This window comes from Eptatretus burgeri, chromosome 2 (assembly GCF_056783735.1).
Source record: "Eptatretus burgeri isolate ZD-2024b chromosome 2, Ebu_testis_v1, whole genome shotgun sequence".
NCBI lineage: Eukaryota > Metazoa > Chordata > Myxini > Myxiniformes > Myxinidae > Eptatretus > Eptatretus burgeri.
In genome coordinates, this window is record NC_140962.1 from 47,248,290 (window position 1) to 47,268,619 (window position 20,330).

Genomic DNA, 20,330 nt, shown 5'->3' on the forward strand with positions numbered 1-20,330 from the left:
ACTCAGTGAAAAGTGACTCGTGCCACCTTCCTCGTCCCGTTTGCGGTAGGGCGATTAGAACCGCCGTCTTTGGGTTATATAAAAATAAATCGCCTCCATCGTTTCGGCTCATTCTACGTTGGCGGGACTGTTCAAGTCCCGTGGACGTCACAATAGTAAGAAACCCCAGCAAGATTGTAAACATTCTCAATGCTCGCTATAATGTAACAACATTCTGTGTTCACCTCCCAGGAAGGTAATGACTCCTTTGAGTTTGCTGGTGAATATACCAAGATTGTGAGTTGGCCCCAAATATTTTCCTATTAACTGTTGATGCAGGACTATATCTGGTTCTGAGTGTGGTGTGTATTTTGGCAGTAAGCATTCTTTCATTGACCGAGGCAACCCCGATGATAATGTTCTGTGGCTGGAGACGATCAGTCATCATGACTGTATTGCAGTGCTTCAGCAAGTATTCATCATAACTTGTCTTACATGTCAGCTGGAGCAAGAAAAAAATATTAAATCATCAGGAAGACATAATGTTGGTGAAACTGACGATCACAGGCAATCCCAATCATGAGGTCAACACAAGTCAACAAATTTGAACTCAAGTCAAATATCTGTTTGAATGGTGAATCCATGCCCAAATGCCATAGACGAGCTGCGCTGGCCACTTCGGCACTCACCTCCTCGACATCGGTATGGAATTCTCAAATAGGCTTTCCGAAATCTTTAGTATTGTCTGTGTTCATATATACCAGTGAGAGATGGATCAGGAGCACAACAATAAACAAATACATCAATGGTTTTGATACACGGGCTCTTCAACACATCTTCGCAATAAGATTGCAAGGGCAAATCACAAATACGACTTCAGAACACGTCTCGGCTTTCATTCCTTTCCAGCCTGATTGATGGTGCACAGCTACATTGGTTTTAGCATGTATTGTATGCAGAAACTGAGTGTCAGATGCAGCTGCTGTACTTTCCATTCAACCATCATGTGCACTTGGAAGCACCGCAGGGGAAGATGACATACCAGATGGCAGAATACCATGCAGGATATACTACAATCATCTAGTACTACAATGGAAAAGGCGTAGAACCTGGCAACAGAGTGAACCGAGTGGACACAATTTATTATCGTGGCGACGTCACAAATGAATTAAAGAGGATGGAATATAGGCAGAATACCATTATCAAAGAGAGCTACAAATGCAAAGCATAATGACCAGTGAACAGCTCATTGCCAACCTGATGTGGGTTCCAGTCGCTGTCGAAGATGATCACGGTATCAGCAGCTTGCAAGTTGAGGCCCAATCCTCCAGCACGTGTGCTCAGCAGGAAGATGAAGTAGTTTGAGTTGGTCTCATTGAACATCTTCAGCAAAGTGCCTCGCTCATCAGACTTGGTCGTCCCTGAAGCAGATGGTGGTTGAGAAAAAGCAAAGTGAAAATCTTCAAATCAGGGGTTCTGGAGCACATCCTCACTAATCATAAATGGTCTTCCTCGACGATTTCACCAATTCACTTAGTTTTATTTGAACATATTTGACTGCAAAATTTTAATTCCATCAAAAGTAGCATGACAAATGAATGAATGAATGCATCAGACATGTTGTGAACAAACACTCTGAATGTTGTTGTGGGTTCTTTTTTTCTTTGCAATGTTACATTTCACAAGACTCTTATTAAAATCTTTCCTGTTTTGCATCCACTGTACAGTCATATCATGTCGTTCAGCAAGGCATTTTACACAGTGTAATGCTGTTAAAGCCATGCAGACATGCTGCAGGAAGTGTGAAAACAATCAACTGGACATACTATCATATCAGTGTGTGATGATTAAGTAGCAAGATCGTTGCCAAACAATAAAGCAGAAAAAGGATGTTTTTAATTTTAAAAGGTTAGAATTGTTGTTAAGGGCTGCAGTAAAAATACTTCATTGTGTGATGGTTTTATTTTTTTTTTTACTTGTGAAATTGAACATTCACAAGCTCATTGGTTTCCTGAGTATGTTGGGTAGTCGATAAAAAAAAATCAAAAAAAAATTTTATTTCTTTTTTTCTACCCTTATCAGTATTTCCGTCGATACTGATAATATTGGGTAGTCGATCGTCGAAAAAAAAATTTTTTTTTTGATATTTGTTCTAATTATCAGTATTTAAAATGGCGATTTCAGTTGATACAATGGCGATTTCGATGAAACTTGGTTGGTAGGTTCATACCATGACCTAGTTGTGTGCAAATGAGAACCGTTGCTATGGACACCACCGTTGCCTAGCAACGGGACTTTGAAATTTTTGAAAAATCAAAAAATTAATTTTTTCGAAAATCAAAAATCGGGCCACGAGCGACTGTGAGCAGTACATTCAGCCATATTGTCAAAAATTTCCAGCCTGATCCTATAAAAACTGTCGGAGAAGATAGACTTTGAATGGACCCTGGTCGAAAACAATAAAAAAACGAAGTTCGTTATATCTCAGAGACTATGAGTCAGATATACATGAAACTGGTATGGTAGGTTCATGGTATGTCCTAGTTATGTGTGAGAAAGAACCATTGATATGGACCCCTCCGTTGCCTAGCAATGGCCGACTACCCATGTCCGCCTACCGGCTTGTCTGTCTGTCTGTCTGTCTGCTCACCTTTAATCGCCTACAGGTCACAATTTTAAACTAATCTTCATGAAACCAGCAAATGGTAGAGTTGGTGGTCCGACAGAATCCTATTCATTTGAGGTCAAAAGGTCAAAAGGTCATCATAGGCCAAAGGTTAACAACTTTTCAAATTTCTAAAATTGACAATTTTCATTCGATTAACTTGAAATTTGATGAGCATTTTTTTTATCAGGTCACTGAATTCAACCACCTATTATTTTTGAGGGTGATGTAGGCCAAAACGTCAACATCGGCCAAATGGTCAACTTAGGCTAAATTTCTAAAATTGTCAATTTCTATTTGATTGACTTGAAATTTGAAGAGGATTAGCATATCAGGTCACTGAATTCAACCACCAGCTATTTGAGGTCAACATAGGCCAAAGGTCAACAACTTAGGTGCAATTTCTAAAATCCTCAATTTTCATTATATTGACTTTAAATGTGAACAGGATTTGCATATCAGGTCACTTAATTCAACAACCAACTATTTTTAAGGTCAAAAGGTCAGCATAGGCCAAATTTCTAAAATTGACAATTTCCATTCGATTGACCTGGAATTTGAAGAGGATTAGCATATCAGGTCACTGAATTCAACCACCAGCTATTTGAGGTCAACATAGGCCAAAGGTCAACAACTTAGGTGCAATTTCTAAAATCCTCAGTTTTCATTGTATTGACTTGAAATGTGAACAGGATTTGCATATCAGGTCACTGAATTCAACAACCAACTATTTTTAAGGTCAAAAGGTCAGCATAGGCCAAATTTCTAAAATTGAGAGATAGGGCCAAAATACACACACACACACACACACACACACACACACACACACACACACACACACACACACACACACACACACACACACACACACACACACACACACACACACACACACACACACACACACACACACACACACACACACGCACACACACACACAATCACGATATCTAAAAATGTTGGACATGAGTTATGACAAAACTAGGTCGACGACTTGGTTAGGTGACAAGAACAAGCGGATTAGATTTTGGTTCAGATCCAGCCCATCAGTGGTTTGGGCCCACATATTGCTGACATGTAAGCCAAGTTATGATGAATACTTATTGAAGCACTGCAATGCAGTCATGATGACTGATCGTCTCCACCTGCAGAACATTATCATCGGGGTTGCCTCGGTCAATGAAAGATGGGCCCACAAAACATAAACTCTTCAGTCTGACGGAGGTATGTGCTCGACCAAGTACCGTTCCACTTTGTTCTGTTTTGCCAAGTGTCACTCGATGAGTGATTTTTCATTTGTTGGCTGCTCTTAGAGCATCCTTATTCTGGACATTTCATCTGTCTGTCTGTCTGCGAAACTTTGGTCAAGCCTAGGGGCTAAACCACTCAACCGATTCCAATGAAATTTGGTAGGTAGGACCAACATTTCTGGGAATCGTGTGCTTTCGAATATGGGACCCCTGGCCCTAGCAACGGCATAGCAACGGCCCTTTAAAGTGGTCAAAAAATCGAAAAAAAAAATGGAAAAATCGAAGCTTAGAGTTCTGTGCGCAATCTATCTCGCTCCCTTCATGCCAATTTGCAGCCCGAACAAAAAATATTTGTAGGAGGAGATTAGGTTTTGGGCGAGTACATGTCGAACATTTCAGAAACGGTTAATTGCGAATATCTCCAAGAGAAAGAGTCTGATTTTGATGATACTTGGGTGAAATGTGTACAATGTGGCTCGCATGTACACAAAAATGAATGGTTGCTATGCACACCTCCGTTGCTTAGCAACGGCTAAAATACTTTATCGTACATCGTACACTTATTGTGGACTGTACAAAAAAAATCAATACCTCTGAAACTGGAACTCTGAGGGACCTGTTTTTTTGTGCCCAAGGAGAATGTCTTACAGCATCATATAAAAAAATAAAATCTTTAACGAAAAGATAAATGGAATTACCAGGGCTGCCATTTGTTAGAGTCTCTTTGGAAACATGCCTGAAATTTCACAAGGCGGGTTTCTGGGCGCAAACTAAGAGGGCTGTGATAATCATATTTATTGTGCTAAATTGATTGATAGCATGAACATGAATATCGGCTAGCCGCGTCAACCAGCTTTCCACCTCGAGCAAAGAAGCCATGTCGCCTACCAGCTTGTTTCTTTGTCACTCGTCTTCAGGTCGCAATTCTAAACCTTCACAAAAATGTCACGAAAAAGATCTTCATGAAACAATCAACTGATCGAGCTAGTCAAAAAGCTGGAAACCTATTGTTTGTATTTTTTCAGTCAATAAGTCAAAGGTCAAAGTCACATATCATCTTTCATCCGATTGACTTGATATATGGACATGAAAAAACCAAAAAACACGGGTGGATGGTGAAGCCTCCGTTGACCCATGTGAGTACGTCTTAATTATGCACTAGCAGAGTACCCGCCATATGGGTGATCTTGTTCCAAGCATGCATCATGTTCTTCTGACACACACCATTATTTGGGTGGTGTATTCGCAACTGACAGCTCTGTGTCGGCAAAAAAAAAAAATAACCCATGAAGTTTTGTGCATGAAGCAAAAACATCCCGACTGCTTAAAATTCAAAACAACTCAGTGCACTGCAAAATGTGGGGACAGGAATACTGTCCTGTAAATGGTGGAGACTTGTAATACCCTCCCCCACCTGGAGGTGGCGCGACACGATACACATTGAGAATTTGCGTCCCTCTCCCTCCCCCTAAGACCACCAGCAAAGATAAAAAATACCCCTATACATGAATTGTGGTCATGCTGATCCTATGTAGCAAGTCTGGATGGAATTGGCCCACAACTGTAGGAATAGTAGCGCGACAAACAAACACACAAACACTGGTTCGTGAATGATAGTGAGGATAAGGGAAAAAAGGGGAAAGTGATTGTGAATTTACCATTCCATCTTTATTTACTTTTAACATTGTTCTAAACAAAATGGGAACAGGAACAGAGCAGACATGATCGGCCGAATTGCCTTCTCATGTGCCAAAGTTCCCTGTGTATATTTGTGAAATGTTGTTAAGAACAGGAAGAAATGGGGACAGAAGGACAGAGAGTTGGGGGTGGGGGTGCATGAAATTGGAAGAGGGAGATTGAGATGTTGGGAAGTGGGGGGAGGGGTGGATGGACTTGGGGTTGGAAGGGGAATTGAGTACTCGGGGTTTGGGGCAGTTGAGGACTTGGGGAGAAAGGGGGAGGGGATTAAAGAGTTGGCTTGGGGGATGGAGGGCAGAGAGCGTTGGGATCGAGGGGTTTGAGGTTTTGAAGAAAGGGGGAGGGGAGCACAGAGTCTGGGTGTAGTGGGAGGGGGATTAAGGACATTGGATTGTGTGTGGGTGTGGGGGGGGGGGGTGGTTAGTGACCTGTAGTTTGGGTCCTCTTGGTATTTTGGATCTCTGGGTCTTTTGGGTGCCCTACGTCTTTTGGGTGCCCTGTGTCTTTTGGGTCCTCGAGGTATTTTGCTTTCTCTGGGTCTTTTGGGTCCTCGGGTCTTTGCGGTACTCAGGGTCTTTTGGTTCCTAGGGGGTCTTTGGATGTTTTGGTTCATTGGGGTCTTTAAGGTCCTCAGGGTCTTTTGGGTCCTCGGGGGGGGGGGTCTTTTGGGTCCTTTGGACACTTTAGGTTCAGTCGTTCAGGTTACAATTGTGGGTGACGTCAGGTCGGCTGTCCAACCAATGGGTGAAGAGCGGATATTCTGTACATACATAATCACATACACTTGCTCCATTATATATAGCTTACTGGACTGTACCTTTTTGACCCATTAGACCTTTACACCCTTTAGCCCACTGTACAATACTATATTCATTCATTTTTCTTCTATTTGGATGTATTTATGGTGGGTATTCATTCAGTAAATACATTTTGTGATGTGTATTGATTTACCGAGTTGTTACATCTTTTATATTTAGTTATGTTAGGTTTGGTTGCCCGAGGTGTCCGAACATCAGCCCCCCACTCCCCCAACCTCTCCAGGAACGCATCTTCGAATTATTGCCCCATTTCTATGGGAAAATCTTTTTTGCGATACACACTACTTTCGTGGAATGCATCTAGTTCGTATAGCGAGAAGTGCCAGTTTTATGAAATGGTACTTTTTTGAGTTTATTACTTCCATACCTCAACAATTTTTCAACATATCAAATTGAAAGTTACGCACCTTATCTGTACTTATGTGTGGTATATGTGAGTGAGATGTGGTCAAAATTAGTCAAAGATCAAGGTCAAGACCATCTGAAACATGCAAAACACCTATTCCAACAATCAATCGTGTAAAACACTTGATAGGTCAAATTTTCAAAACAGCCAATTTGCTGTTTCAATGGCAACAATTGTTTATTTTGATTTTGCATGTGTCATGTTATGCATGACATCTTTCTCGTTATATTTTTTTGGTCAGGGCACAAGCGAACTGCTCACCTCTTGTATAAGAAACAAATTGATATTATTTCAGGCTTGTTTGGGCTATTTGGGAGTAGGCTGCTCTTGTTTTAATTTCATAGTGGTAAAAAAAAAGAAGAAAAGTATTTACAACCTGGAGACAAAGGATGACCTTTGAGGCTTGTGGGACCTTGAGAAATATATTACAAAAGGTATATTTTATCAAATATCAAATGACGAAAGGAAGTGTCAGTTACAAACAAAAACAAAGTGAGGATTAAAGAAAAAGAAAAAAAACGTCAGGGTCAAAAAGTGACTGGAATGGAAGGCTGTGGCTAATGGGAGAAAGGGGTGTGACGGGGAGGGGGGGAGTTTAGTACACAGACAAAACGAGCAAACTCCAGCTTACATCATGAAGACAATCGTCTTACATGATATGGAGACCTGTTGCGTGAGAAAATAGACAGCCAGAGCATCTGTGCCCTTTTTCACAGCACAAACAAAACCATGGCATGCTGTACTTCATTCCATGGCACACGGACCATAACACAAGAGTAATGAGGGGAGATAAAAATGGAAGAAATAATACAATGTAGAGTAAGAAAACGACAGACATTATCCATTGCCGTGCACTGTGGGATTCAGTACAGCACCGTTCGTTCACCTTGCAATGTAAAAAGAGCATTGGATGGCTCCCAGTTGCTGAGTTGGCTGAACAGTGGGACACGTTTATCAAAACATACTTTAAGATATAAAATGTCGAAGAAAACAAAATAAATATTTGCCGGCATTGCGGATTAGAAGAAGGAAAATTAAAAAAAATTCCACGGTGAAGGTGCAATCGGGCAAATATTAAAATTATGCAAATTAAGAAACATACCATCAAGCCTGAGGTATCGGAAGTTTCGAAAAGCAAAGTAATCTTCCATAATTGTCATGAGAGTCGTCATCTGACAGAACAGCAACACTCTATGGTTAGTTGAACGCAGTTTGGGGAGAATGCGATCAAGAAGCTCAAACTTTCCGGATGTTCGATACAGGTCGGGCCTATTGGGGAACAAAGAACAATGGGGGTAAAGGAGGACAGATTGAATGCAATACTTTACAAAGTTCGTAGTCAAAGCAGATTCAGCAATTCAAAGAAGCAAAATTTAATGCAAGTTCGCACACGACAAAAAATACTTTTCCAAGTGACAACCATAAGACGAAGTGGAGTGAAAACAGCCAGCCTTGCATACCTGTCAAATAAAATAAAAAATGAATTCTATTTCAATGCCGATAGGGTGTATGCCTGGTGTTGGCTTAATGGTTAGGGTGGTGAGTTTGGGATGCTAGGATCCTGAGTTCAAATCCCCCTTTCCGTTGAATTAATACCAGGTGGGGTTGACTCTGCCTGTCATCCTTCCGAGGTCAGCAAAATGAGTGCCAGCTTGCTGGTATTCTGTGTAGGAGTGGCGACCCGTCCAGGATTGCGCCCAATAGCCAAGGAGACTGCTTAGGTAGCAGCAACTGCTGCTCTGCACAGAGTATGGTCCTAATGGATTTTTTTTTAAATCCCAACTAGAGACCTATCATCTCGTGCTTTCCATAGTCTGGTAACCAGCCGTATTCTCCAAATTCTCTGCCGATGGTATCCAAGGCAAATTCCACTCATGGGTTACTCATTACCTCCACCACCGAAGGTGAAGGAGGTTATGTTTTCACTCCTTTCTATCCGTTTGTTACTTGGCAAAAAACAAAATTTTTGACAAGAATGCTGATCGCCTCCGTTTGTTTCTTACTTGGCGAAATCTTCGATTTTGTCAAGTATGTTTGTCTGTTCCGTTTGTTGGTTTGTTTGTTTGTTCGGTCGTCTACAGCCCAAACGGCTGGACCAGTCGTTCTTAAAATTTTACACCTGATAGGCAATCCACCTGAGACGGTCCGCGTCCAAACCCCGTCTTAATCGGACTAAATGTCGCGACGTGACGTCACACAACGTGAAAACACATTTTTGGACATAACTCAGTGACCGGAAGTCGTAGCGACTTCCTGTTGACGCCAAACCAAACTTCAATGGAATATCTCAATGTTTTAAAATGCATGTTAGTACAAATTATGCACAGTTTTTTCAAACGTATGACATCAAAGTTTTTAGCTATTGGCGTGATGTAAAAAAAATTCGATTCGTTCTACAGGTCACAATTCTTAACCGATTTGGATGAAATTTTAACAGCTGATAGAAATCCACAGTGCAAAAAGATATGTGACTTTTGGTGATGTTCAAGATCAGGATCTGGATTCTGCATCACTTTATATTATCGCCCATTAAAAACTAATGGGGAATTTTGTGAATTACACATGGCTATTTCTCAGAGTTTTGCACTTATTATATTGAAACTTATACTGTCCATTTATGCGTGTAATATTAACGTGTACAAAGTTTGATCGAAATTCACCCAAGGTCAAGGTCAAGGTCACCCAAAACGTGAAAAACACACATGTAAAATACATATTTTTGTTTTACAACACATTTCAAACCTGATAACGGGATCGTAAAGCTGGTTGAAAAGCAATGTTCCTAGGTATTTTCAAATATTTCCTACGATCAGAATGAAGGCAACAAGCACCGATGATAAGTTGTTTAATGTCACATGGTGGCTTTAAATGAGTTGAGAAAATTTTCAATCTGCTGCCGTTACCATGACAACGCGCGCCTGATAATTGTTAATTGTGACGTCGCGTCATTTTATTAATGTACGAACAAATAAACACCACACGTTCCATGACATTACAGCTTGGACCACCACACGGAAAGGTCAACTAATTCACCAAGTGTCGTGCTAAGCAAGATTTTTCATTTGTCTGTCCGCTCGCCTCCAGCCCAAACCACTAAAGGCTAAACTGATCATTCTGAAATTTTCAGAGGTTAATGTCACCGACCCTGCAATGGTCCCGCATTGAAATTTCCTAAAATTCGGTCGACCAAAGAGGTCTACATAGGCCAAGAGGACAATTTGAGCCAAATTTTCGAAAATCCTCAAATTTCATCCGATTGACTTGAAATTTGAACACGATTTGCATATCAGGTCATTGAATTCAACCACCTATTACTTTAGAGGTTATCATTGGTCAAAAGGTCAACATAGGCCAGAAGGTCAACCCAAAATAGGCCAAATTTTAAAACCGATTCTAAAATTGTCAATTTTCATCCGATTGACTTGAAATTTGAAGACCATTTGCATAACACATCGCTGAATTAAACCACCTATTAATTTTGAGGTTAACATAGACCAAAAGGTCTATATAAATCAAAGAGCCAATTTGGCCCAAATTTCTAAAATTCTCAATTTTCATCCGATTGTTTTGAAATTTGAAGAGCATTTTCAAGTCAGGTCGCTGAATTCAACTACCAATTAATTTTCAGGTTAAAAGGTCAACACAGGCCGAATTTATAAAATTGATAGATAGGGCCAAAAACTAAATATTTCACTATATCTCAAAAAGTTGTGGACGAGTTATGACGAAACAAGGTGGATGAGTTGAATAGGTGACAAGAACAAGATGATTGGATTTTGGTTCGGATCCAGCCCTTCAGTGGGATACAAAACGTAAACTGTTCCACCTGTCAGAGGTATGTGCTTTACCAAATCCAATCCTACTTTGTGCTGTTTTGCCAAGTTGTCACTCAACGAGTGATTTTTCATTTGTTTGTTTGTTACATCCGCCACCGAAGGAGGTTATGTTTTCACCCCTTTCTGTCTGTGTTTGTCTGTGTAAAGGATATCTCAAAAAGTTGTGGATGGATCTGGATGAAATTTTGTGGGCAGGTTGGGTGTGTGACAAGGACGAACTGATTAGATTTTGGTGAAGATCCGGATCCAGACCCGACAGCTAGAATTTCTTAAGTGATTCTTCACCATTCAGAGATACGGCTAAACTAATATATAGCATGATATCTCAAAAAGTTGTTCACAGATTCGGATGAAACTTGGTGGACAGGTTGGGTGTGTGACTATGACAAATTGATTCGATTTTGGGGAAGGTCCGGATCCGGATCCGGATCTGATAATATTTTAAGTGATTATTCACCATTGAGAAATAGGGCTAAACCAGTTTATAACACAATATCTCAAAAAGTTGTGGACGGATTCAGATGAAACTTGGTGGACACGGGTATGTGACCACGTCTAATTGATTCGATTTTGGTGAAGATCCTAATCTGGATCTGACTACTGGAATTTTAAAAAGTGATTCTTCACCATTCGGAGATAGGGCCAAAAATAATATGTAGTACGATATCTCAAAAAGTTGTGGATGGATTTGGACGAAACTTGGTGGACATGTTGGTTTGCCAAGGAAGAATTGATTCAATTTTGGTGAAGATCCAAATCCGGATCTGGATACGAGAATTATTTAATTTTAAAAATGATTCTTTACCATTGATAGGGCCAAAAATGATATCTAGCATGATATTTCAAAAATGTATTGGGCCCGATATGTTCTCGTGGAACAGACATTACATGGTGGAGGTATGCGCTTGCTCTCCTGAGTGCCTTTTTAGTTTTCTCTGCTCTCCATGTCAAGCAGGAGTGCCCCAAGGCAGTGTTCTGGGGCCAGTCCGATTACTGATCTTGAAAATCGATCTCTCTTACTCTCAAGAATATCCCCTTTATGTACTTGCTGATGACTCCACCCTGTGCCATGACATCCCTCCTCTTTCAGACAGGCAGGCTGCAGTCTGTTCCTTCTCTTCAGATCTTCACAAAATCACAAGCTGGTCAAACACCTGGAATATGTTTTTCAATCCAGACAAATATCACACACTCACTCTCTCTCTCCGAAAGGACTGTATGTCAAACCTTCCCATCTACTTTCTTTGCAATCCTCTCGAAGGTCACTCACTCATACTCTTGGGTCTCACGATCAGCCATGATCTTTCTTGGGCAAACAACATTTTTAAAGTTGGCCTCCAAAGCCGGCTGCCGACTGGGCATCCTCCATCATACAAAGTCCTTTATGAGCACACCTGAACTGCTATCCACCTGCAAGGCCTTCATCCGCAGCTTGACAGAGTAATGCTCTCCCATCTTGGGCTGGCTCCTCTGCCTCACATCTCGCTCATCTTGACGCCATGGAAACCAAGACCTTCAACATTATTGGAATCTCCCACGATGAAGCTGAGTCCATATCACTTCGCCATTGCAGACAGGTCGGTCGTCTCTCTGTCTTCTACCACTTTGTTTCTTGTCTTGCATCCTCTATTCCTTCCGTGTTTTGTCCTCCCCCCCCCCCCCCCTTTTCCCAGGTTTCTGTTTCTGGAGGGCACACACAGTCCTCCATCAACCCTCTTCTCATGAAACTACCTAAATCCAAGATTACTGCTCACCTCCACTCATTCATTGCTCTTTTTCCCACCTGTGTAACCAATTTCCACATTCTCTTCGATCTCATCCTTCCCTCCAAGTCTTGAAGTTTGCTTCTGTATTCATCTTGCCCATCCCAGGTGTCCTCTCCTGCCCCTCATTGTTTGTCCAAGATATCCCTCTATCTTGGCCTTCAATTCTGCTGTTGGTGTCCCCTCCCCCCCCCCACCCCCACCCCTCTCTCTTACTCTTCCGATTGCATGAATCTCTACTGTTCCTTGCGAGTCCTGTTACATCCTGCTACATTCAGTCAGTGCACAAGCTTTTCCACGAGCCTTGACCATGTAGACAAAAATGAATAAATAAAAACCTCAAAGTAGTACAATAAGAGGTTTACTCAACCAAACTCACTAACAACTCTAGTTATAAAAATAACTCAACCAAGTTCACAATTGTCATTATCTGAAAGAAGGAAAATCCCTCCCAGCTCATAAAAAAAAACATAATTATCTCAAATTAAAACTTATGTTTCGATAAACTAAAAAATGAAATAAAACCATCTGAAACATCTTCCAATTTGTTGGCAGGTGACAAATATCACCCTGTCTTTAATAGCAGAATCAGGGTTGCTGGAATTCAGTCGCTGTGCAGCAACGACCTCTGAAGAAAGATATCAATTATTTAAAGGAGCCATTTCTGTGCATTAAATACTGCGTCCCTGAAAAATCTAAAGGGTGTGCAATGGTGGTGGGGGGCGGGGGAGGGGAGGTGTGCAGTGGGGGAGGGGATGTGTGCGATGGGGGAGGGGATGTGTGCGGTGGGGGAGGGGATGTGTGCGGTGGGGGAGGGGATGTGTGCGGTGGGGGAGGGGATGTGTGCGGTGGGGGAGGGGATGTGTGCGGTGGGGGAGGGGATGTGTGCGGTGGGGGAGGGGATGTGTGCGGTGGGGAGAGGGATGTGTGCGGTGGGAGAGGGGATGTGTGCGGTGGGGGTGGGGAAGTGCATGTGGTAGGGCTGGGGGGAGGGGGAGGGGAGTGAGTGCAAGGGGGGAGGGGAGTGAGTGCAAGGGGGGATTGGAGTGCGTGCAGTAGGGTCTATGATCCATATCATGCAATGCAGTTGTCCTCATGACACAAGACAAAACGACAAACTTCAAACTTTGTAGGGTTGATGCAAGTCAAAAGATTAACGACATATCCCTCCAACGAAGTTGATTCATCCAAAAGCTTGGTAGCCATTTTGGATTTGTGACGTTTTCTTTTTGTCAATTCAAATACTTCATCAGAACCAATGATCTGATAAATCCAAAACTTTATGAGCATCATTGTGGACTGGTGAGCTGAAAGTTTGAGAAGGAAAAGTATTTCTGCAAATTAATATCGCTGGCATAGGCCAATTAAAATTGACTGTTTTTCGACATTGGGAAGTTGATTGATTTTGATGGGTTGAGCCTGAATATTTGGATAATAGCAATTATAATTTGAACACTTTGTGACCATTTATAATGGATCCTTCCTCAGGGGCATCCATACCAACCGAGACACTAATGGTATTTCAATCATAAAAACAGCTTTTATGGGCTTGTGGCTTTGTCGGTTTCACATATTTTATTTGGTTTTAAAGCTCATTTTCGACAGATTTTACAAATGTATATTTTGCCTTCCGACTCATTTCATTGCGGCAGTTCACAATAAGATTTAAAATTTAAAACGCTGATCTTCACACAAACCATAATAAAGAGGAAGAAAAATAGGGGTATTAGTGGTTGGAGGAGTAAGAGGAGGAAGGAGAATTTAAAAAGGAACATATGAGTAAATTATATTGTTTAATCCCGCCACCAAACAATTTTGCGGATTTTAGAAAATTCAAAAGTTCCACCTTTCCAAAAAAAACATTGATTACACAAAATGGCAAACAATTTGAGGTACTCAAGAATACCAGGCAATGCAGCAACTAAGTGGAATGTATACTGTAACTCACCCTTGAACAATGCCATTGCAGAAGCCAAGATATTCTGCAAAAGATTCCTACAGAAAACAGAAATAAATTTGGATTAAAAATGCACATGGATAAAAAAACAACAAAAAAAAAAAACTCACACCAAAGAGAGAGATTGTTCAAACAACAAATAGGATCAGGTCTTGGAGGGATGTAAATGAGATGATCAAACAAAGGGGAAGGGGGATAGGGGAAATAAGGCAATTCTATAGGAGGGGCGATGATGTAAATACATTGTCAGGCATGAAGGCGGGGGTGGAGGGGAGAAACAAACAAACAAACACATACAAAGCAAGATTGAGAGCGCAAGAACATTGGCAACATTGTTTTGTAGAAAGTGCATTTGAATGCATTTCAAGCAGCAATGCCAAGTGGATGCACTGTTTTGTGCAGTGAAAACATGAGAAGAGATAAAATTTCATTTCTATTTCAACTCCTGATTAAGAATTTAGAGGGGAATAAAAATGAATTTATGGAACAGTGAGGATATATTAATCCAAATTAAGCGATTATGTAAATAGGTAAATAATGATGTGCCGACTGGGTTGTGAAAGAAAATAAAGTGGGGAAATTACGGAGTTACCTCCGCCACCGAAGGTGGACGAAGGTTATGTTTTCAACCCTGTCTGTCTTGTTTGTTTATCTGTGAACAGGATATCGTGCCGTCTCTCCCCCTCTCGCTCACTCACACCGCCTCTCCCCCATCCCTCATCCCAGTAGTCTCTCCCCCTCTCCCTCACCCACGTCGTCTCTCCACCTCTCCCTCACCCGCACCGTCTCTTCCCCTCTCCCTCACCCGTGCCATCTCTTCCCCTCTCCCTCACCCGCGCCGTCTCTCCCCCTCTCCCTCACCCGCGCCGTCTCTCCCCCTCTCCCTCACTCGTGCCGTCTCTCCCCCTCTCCCGCGCCATCTCTCCCCCTCTCCCTCACCGTCTCTCACCCTCTCCCTCACCCATGCCGCCTCTCCCTCACCCCTGCCGCCTCTCCCCCACCATATCTCCCCCTCTCCCTCACCCGCGCAACCCCTCTCTCTCTCCCTCACAACCTCCCTCCTCTCCCTCACCCACACCACCTCTCCCCCTCTCCATCATCTGCGCCATCTCTCCCCCTCTCCTCATCCGCGCCGTCTCTCCCCCTCTCTCTCATCCACGCCGTCTCTCCCCCTCTCTCTCATCCACGCCGTCTCTCCCCCTCTCTCTCATCCACGCCGTCTCTCCCCCTCTCCCTCACTTGCAGTGTCTCCCCCTCTCCCTCACTTGCACAGTCTCTCTCCCTCTCCCTCACTTGCACAGTCTCTCTCCCTCTCCCTCACTTGGGCCGTCTCTCCCCCCTCCTTCACCCACGCTGCCTCTCCCCTCTCCCTCACCCACGCCGCCTCTCCCTCACCCGCAACGCCTCTCCCCCTCTCCCTCATCCCCGTAGTCTCTCCCCCTCTCCCTCACCCACGTCGTCTCTTCCCCTCTCCCTCACCCGTGCCGTCTCTCCCCCTCTCCCTCACCGTCTCTCCCCCTCTCCCCCTTTCCCTCACCGTCTCTCACCCTCTCCCTCACCCACGCCGCCTCTCCCTCACCCGCGCCGTCTCTCCCCCTCTCCCTCACCCACGCAGTCTCTCCCCCTCTCCCTCTCCCCCCTCTCCAAGTGTCGTCACTTCCCAGAGCACTCCCTGGGTACTCGCAACATCATTTTCCTCCTTCCCAAGGTTGCCAACCTTTGGGGGTTGTCCGTGCTCTAATCCTTTTTTAAAAGGCTGAACGTCAAGCAAGGAAGCAGCAATTACTACCAAGTCTTCGGTATGACTCAGCCATGTTTTCAACCACCAGCCTCCAAGACTTGGAGCGGTCGCTCAAACCATTACACCACTGAGTCTGGACAAACTGCGTGCAAATCATGCCGACATGGACCATTTGCAAGACATTAGGGAATCGTCAAAATATATCAGCAAATGCAGGTATCTACAAGGAGGGTGTATGAAACACCCCAGTTTTGAAAAATATTCTCATATTGATCTAATCATACCGTTTTTTGTTACACGAGCCCTATATAGCATTTTTCTAAAATATTTCAGATTTTCCATTTCGTTTAGATCCCCCACCAGGTCGGGAATCAAACCCAGGTTAGACAGGCTCGAGGTGAGTGTGCATACCTCAAGGCCATCCTGTCAGCCCACCAGAGTTTAAAGTAAATAATTAATTATTCAAATTAAATATAATTTTTTACAACAATGATCTGACTTTTGAACTTTTGAAAAGTTGCAGAAATGTTTCTAGGATGTTTCATTTAACTACATCCGATTTTTCTCAGACATTCACTTGGCATTGCTTCTTAAAAGACAACAAAACTGGGTAAGCATACAAGGGGTACATGTTTTCAGCAGTACGGTTTATGGAAGCACCTCAATGTGCTGGAACATGAATGGATGGTTCGCAATCTTCCTTAGTTGAACAATGGTATTCATCAATGTCTTAGCTCCACCCTTTCCCTGAAAAATAAAAAAGTAATTGTGTGAGAATAATGAAAGTTTTGATGTTTTGTTCAATCTCCAGAGTAATCGGATCAAAGCAAAATGTTCATCCAATGCAGTGCCAGCTACGAGAACAGAATACGCGATGTTGTAGTTTTTTTTATTCGTTTGACACCATCGACATATTAAATCTATCACATGGCATGAATTATTTTTAAACCTCCTATCTTTCTTTACCTTCCCTTATTCCCATATATTTATTATTCTATGACGATCAAGTCCACATACGGGGACAGTGAAGTGACTGACAATAATGCTTGGGAAGGAAACGGTATGGGAGCCCCATAGTCAGGGGTGCACGAGAAAAGGTCCTTCAGTCTGCCAGGGGGAGAAGAAAAAAAGGCCGATGCCAGGATGAGAAGCTGAAACGCGAGTTGCTCGGGTTTGAAGTTTAAAAGGGAGATGTTGGGGTGAGAGGCTAATATGGGGGATGCTGAGATGAAAGGTTACCATGAAGAATGACACAGTGAGAGGCCAATGTGGTGGATGCCCTAGTGAGAGTCGAGGTGGACGCCGGGGTGAGAGATGAAAAGTGACAGCAGCAGCAGCCATGTCGGCAAGGCGTGCAAAGGAGTCAAGTCAGTGGGGAACTACAGAGACCACATATAGATGGTTCTCTTCCCACTGTTCCATCTACTCCCATTGACATTAATGATTCAACCGTTAATTTATTTTTCAACATAAGTGAGTGGAAGTAATGCTCTGATGAAATATTAACCTCCCCGTAAGGTTCACGTGTGGGATTCAGCCTGCAGGGTTTAAATACCTCAGAATGTGAAAAAATGAATGCAGGCATGCCTGTAGGAATTCAACAAAATAAATAAAATAAAACAAGAGCGAGAATTGCTTTGCAACACATCCCCTGATCGATGTGATATTTTCTAAATCCAAAAAGGGTATAACTGAAAAAATGATGAAACACCCGAAAACTCGAACTTGTTCTGTAACTTATCATAATAAAGTCATGTACTAAGTTTCAGTTGAAGGGTATAGGGGGGAAAAAGTATGAAAAACCACAGGTGGAATGGACCGACAGACGAACGGCCAGACGGAGAGCAAACCTATAGTCCCTTCTGGTGAAACCTATTACATAAGCAAAAAAGACAACTAAAAAAAAAAAAAGTTGCCTTTGCAAGGAACTTCAACGCAGGAGGCCATGAGGCCCATCAAAGGCTGTGCTGTGGTGACCACATATGGTTCTTTGTCCGTGCTCTATCCTTTACAATGCTGAACATCAAGCAAGGAAGCACCACGTACTATTTTTAAAGTCTTTTCTACGACTCAGCCGGGGTTCAAACTGCCGACCTCCCAGACTCGGAACAGATGCTCTAACCATTACCCCTTGAGTGTGGACAAGCTTTGTACAAGTCACGCCGACATGGACCGTTTGGGAGACAAAATAAACCTGAATCCACCAACTCTTGTCTTGGCAATAAAGTAGGATGAAAAAAAGAGAAAAGGAAATTTGGGGGTGTTTCTCAAATTACAATATTTCCCAAGAGGCATCTGGAACATCAACTTGCTGAACAGATAATTAAATATTTGCTCTACCTACCTTTTTGTCCTTCTCAGAGCCATCTGTAAGTAGCACACCCTTGGCCTGCATGTGTCGGTATAGTACCTTCTGAAGTGCAGACATGTCACACTTGATTACATACTCGACCTGCACACAAAAATTGCCACATACTGAATTGGTTAAAGGAAACTCACAAAGGCAAGAATAAAATCAAGGCAAAAGAAAAATGGACCACAACTGAAGTTCAGATTTTTGGTCTTAGGACTCATTTTCGTGTTGACATTATTCTTCGAGTCTCTCTACCTTCTCAGGCAGCTGAGATTCCACTTCCTTCTTGAGCCGCCGAAGCAAAAATGGTCGGAGGACCTTATGCAATCGACGTATGATGAGGATGGTCTCTTCCTCATTGAGGTCCACTTTCTCACCAGTTAGTGCAAAAGGTGCATTGAACCACTGTTCAAAGGTGTTGCAGCTCTTGAAGATTGTAGGAAGGAGGAAGTTGAGAAGAGCCCACAGTTCGGGAAGCTTGTTCTGCAGCGGAGTGCCCGTAAGAAGCACCCGTCGTGGAGCCAGGTAATGCGAGTTCAGCACCTAAGATGGCACAAAAGATTGGATATTCCTATCAATATGTCCAATCGAATTACTTGCCGGTGGTCTTGGGAGAGTAAGGGGGGAGGGGAGATGCAAATTCTCGATGTAAATGTGTATCGTGTAGCGCCACCTCCAGGTGGTGGAGGGTGTTTACAAGTCTCCACTATTTACAGTGCAGTATTCCTCTCCCCACGTTTTCCAGTGCAGTGAGGTGTTTTGAATTATAAGCCGTAGGTATGGTTTTGCTTCAGTTGTTGTTGGGTTTTTTTTGCATATGCAGAGCTGTCAGTTGCCTATACACCACCCAAATAAAGATATGTGTCAGAAGTACGCGTTGCATGCTTGGAACAAGATCGCCTGTGGGGCGGGTACTCTGCGAGTTCGTATAATAATTTCTTCCTGTTGTTAAAGCAGAGTGAATGCTGAAAAATGGCTACTATGCTCCAATACAAACTGTGAATCTGAACTGCATTGTCAAAACAAGAGCATGTAATTCCCATAAATGAAAAAAAATATCATCAAAGTGCATCATTCAAAGATCAGAACAAATCACAACATCAAATCACACTCTCGCCTGCGTTAGCTTGCAGTGGTGGTTCTTCATGCGATGTCCTTCGTCCACAATCATGTACTTCCACCGAATCTGTTTTGAAGAACACAGAAAAAAAAAAAATATATATATATATATATATACATAAGTCAAGCAACAAGAAAGAGCAATCACACGTTGCAGATCCTCGCCAGGACTCGTATTGTGTGGCATATTTTGTGTGGCAAATAAATAGAAAGTGTACTAAATGAAAGGTCGTTCATTACAAATGAAAGGCTAAATGAAAAGTCAAATGGTGGAAAGGCCTGAAGAGGTCTGAGGACTCAGTGGTGTAATGGTTAGAGCATCCACTCCGAGTCTGGGGAGTCGGTGGTTCAAACCCCGGCTGAGTCATACCAAAGACTAAAAAATGGTATGTACTGCTTCCTTGCTTGACGTTCAGCATTTAAAAAGAAAGAGCACGGACAATTCCCATTGGTTGGCATCCATGGGGAGGAGGAAATTTCTCCTGAGGAAATTCCCCGCTGAGTGTGGTGAGAAAAGCAGTGCCATTGTTTATGGCGTCAGTGGTACCCAGAGTATCCAGGGAAGTGATGGCACTTCCCCCAAGCTCAGTGACTGTTGAGTGTTTATCTCATCAGGATGTGTGTGTGTGTGTGTGTGTGTGTGTGTGTGTGTGTGTGTGTGTGTGTGTGTGTGTGTGTGTGTGTGTGCGTGCGTGCGTGCGTGCGTGCGTGCGTGCGTGCGTGTCTGAGTGGCAGCTCCTTAGAT

General features: G+C 42.8%; 1 protein-coding gene across 6 annotated transcripts in view; it reads right to left on the reverse strand.

Moving 5' to 3' along the window:
• SMARCA4 (SWI/SNF related BAF chromatin remodeling complex subunit ATPase 4) overlaps nt 1–20,330 on the reverse strand; it is a 186,753-nt gene that overhangs the window by 51,920 nt on the left and 114,503 nt on the right. For all 6 annotated transcript variants that reach the window (XR_015050977.1, XM_085853449.1, XM_085853454.1 and 3 more), the window contains 7 exons: nt 19,584–19,652; nt 18,722–19,009; nt 18,458–18,565; nt 16,774–16,860; nt 14,364–14,410; nt 7,919–8,085; nt 1,237–1,400 (listed from right to left, as the gene is read on the reverse strand). Coding sequence is in view for 5 of the 6 variants with exons in the window: in XM_085853449.1 (XP_085709575.1) it covers nt 1,237–1,400; nt 7,919–8,085; nt 14,364–14,410; nt 16,774–16,860; nt 18,458–18,565; nt 18,722–19,009; nt 19,584–19,652 (930 nt within the window). In the remaining variant the exon portion in view is untranslated. The remainder of the gene's footprint in view (nt 1–1,236; nt 1,401–7,918; nt 8,086–14,363; nt 14,411–16,773; nt 16,861–18,457; nt 18,566–18,721; nt 19,010–19,583; nt 19,653–20,330) is intronic.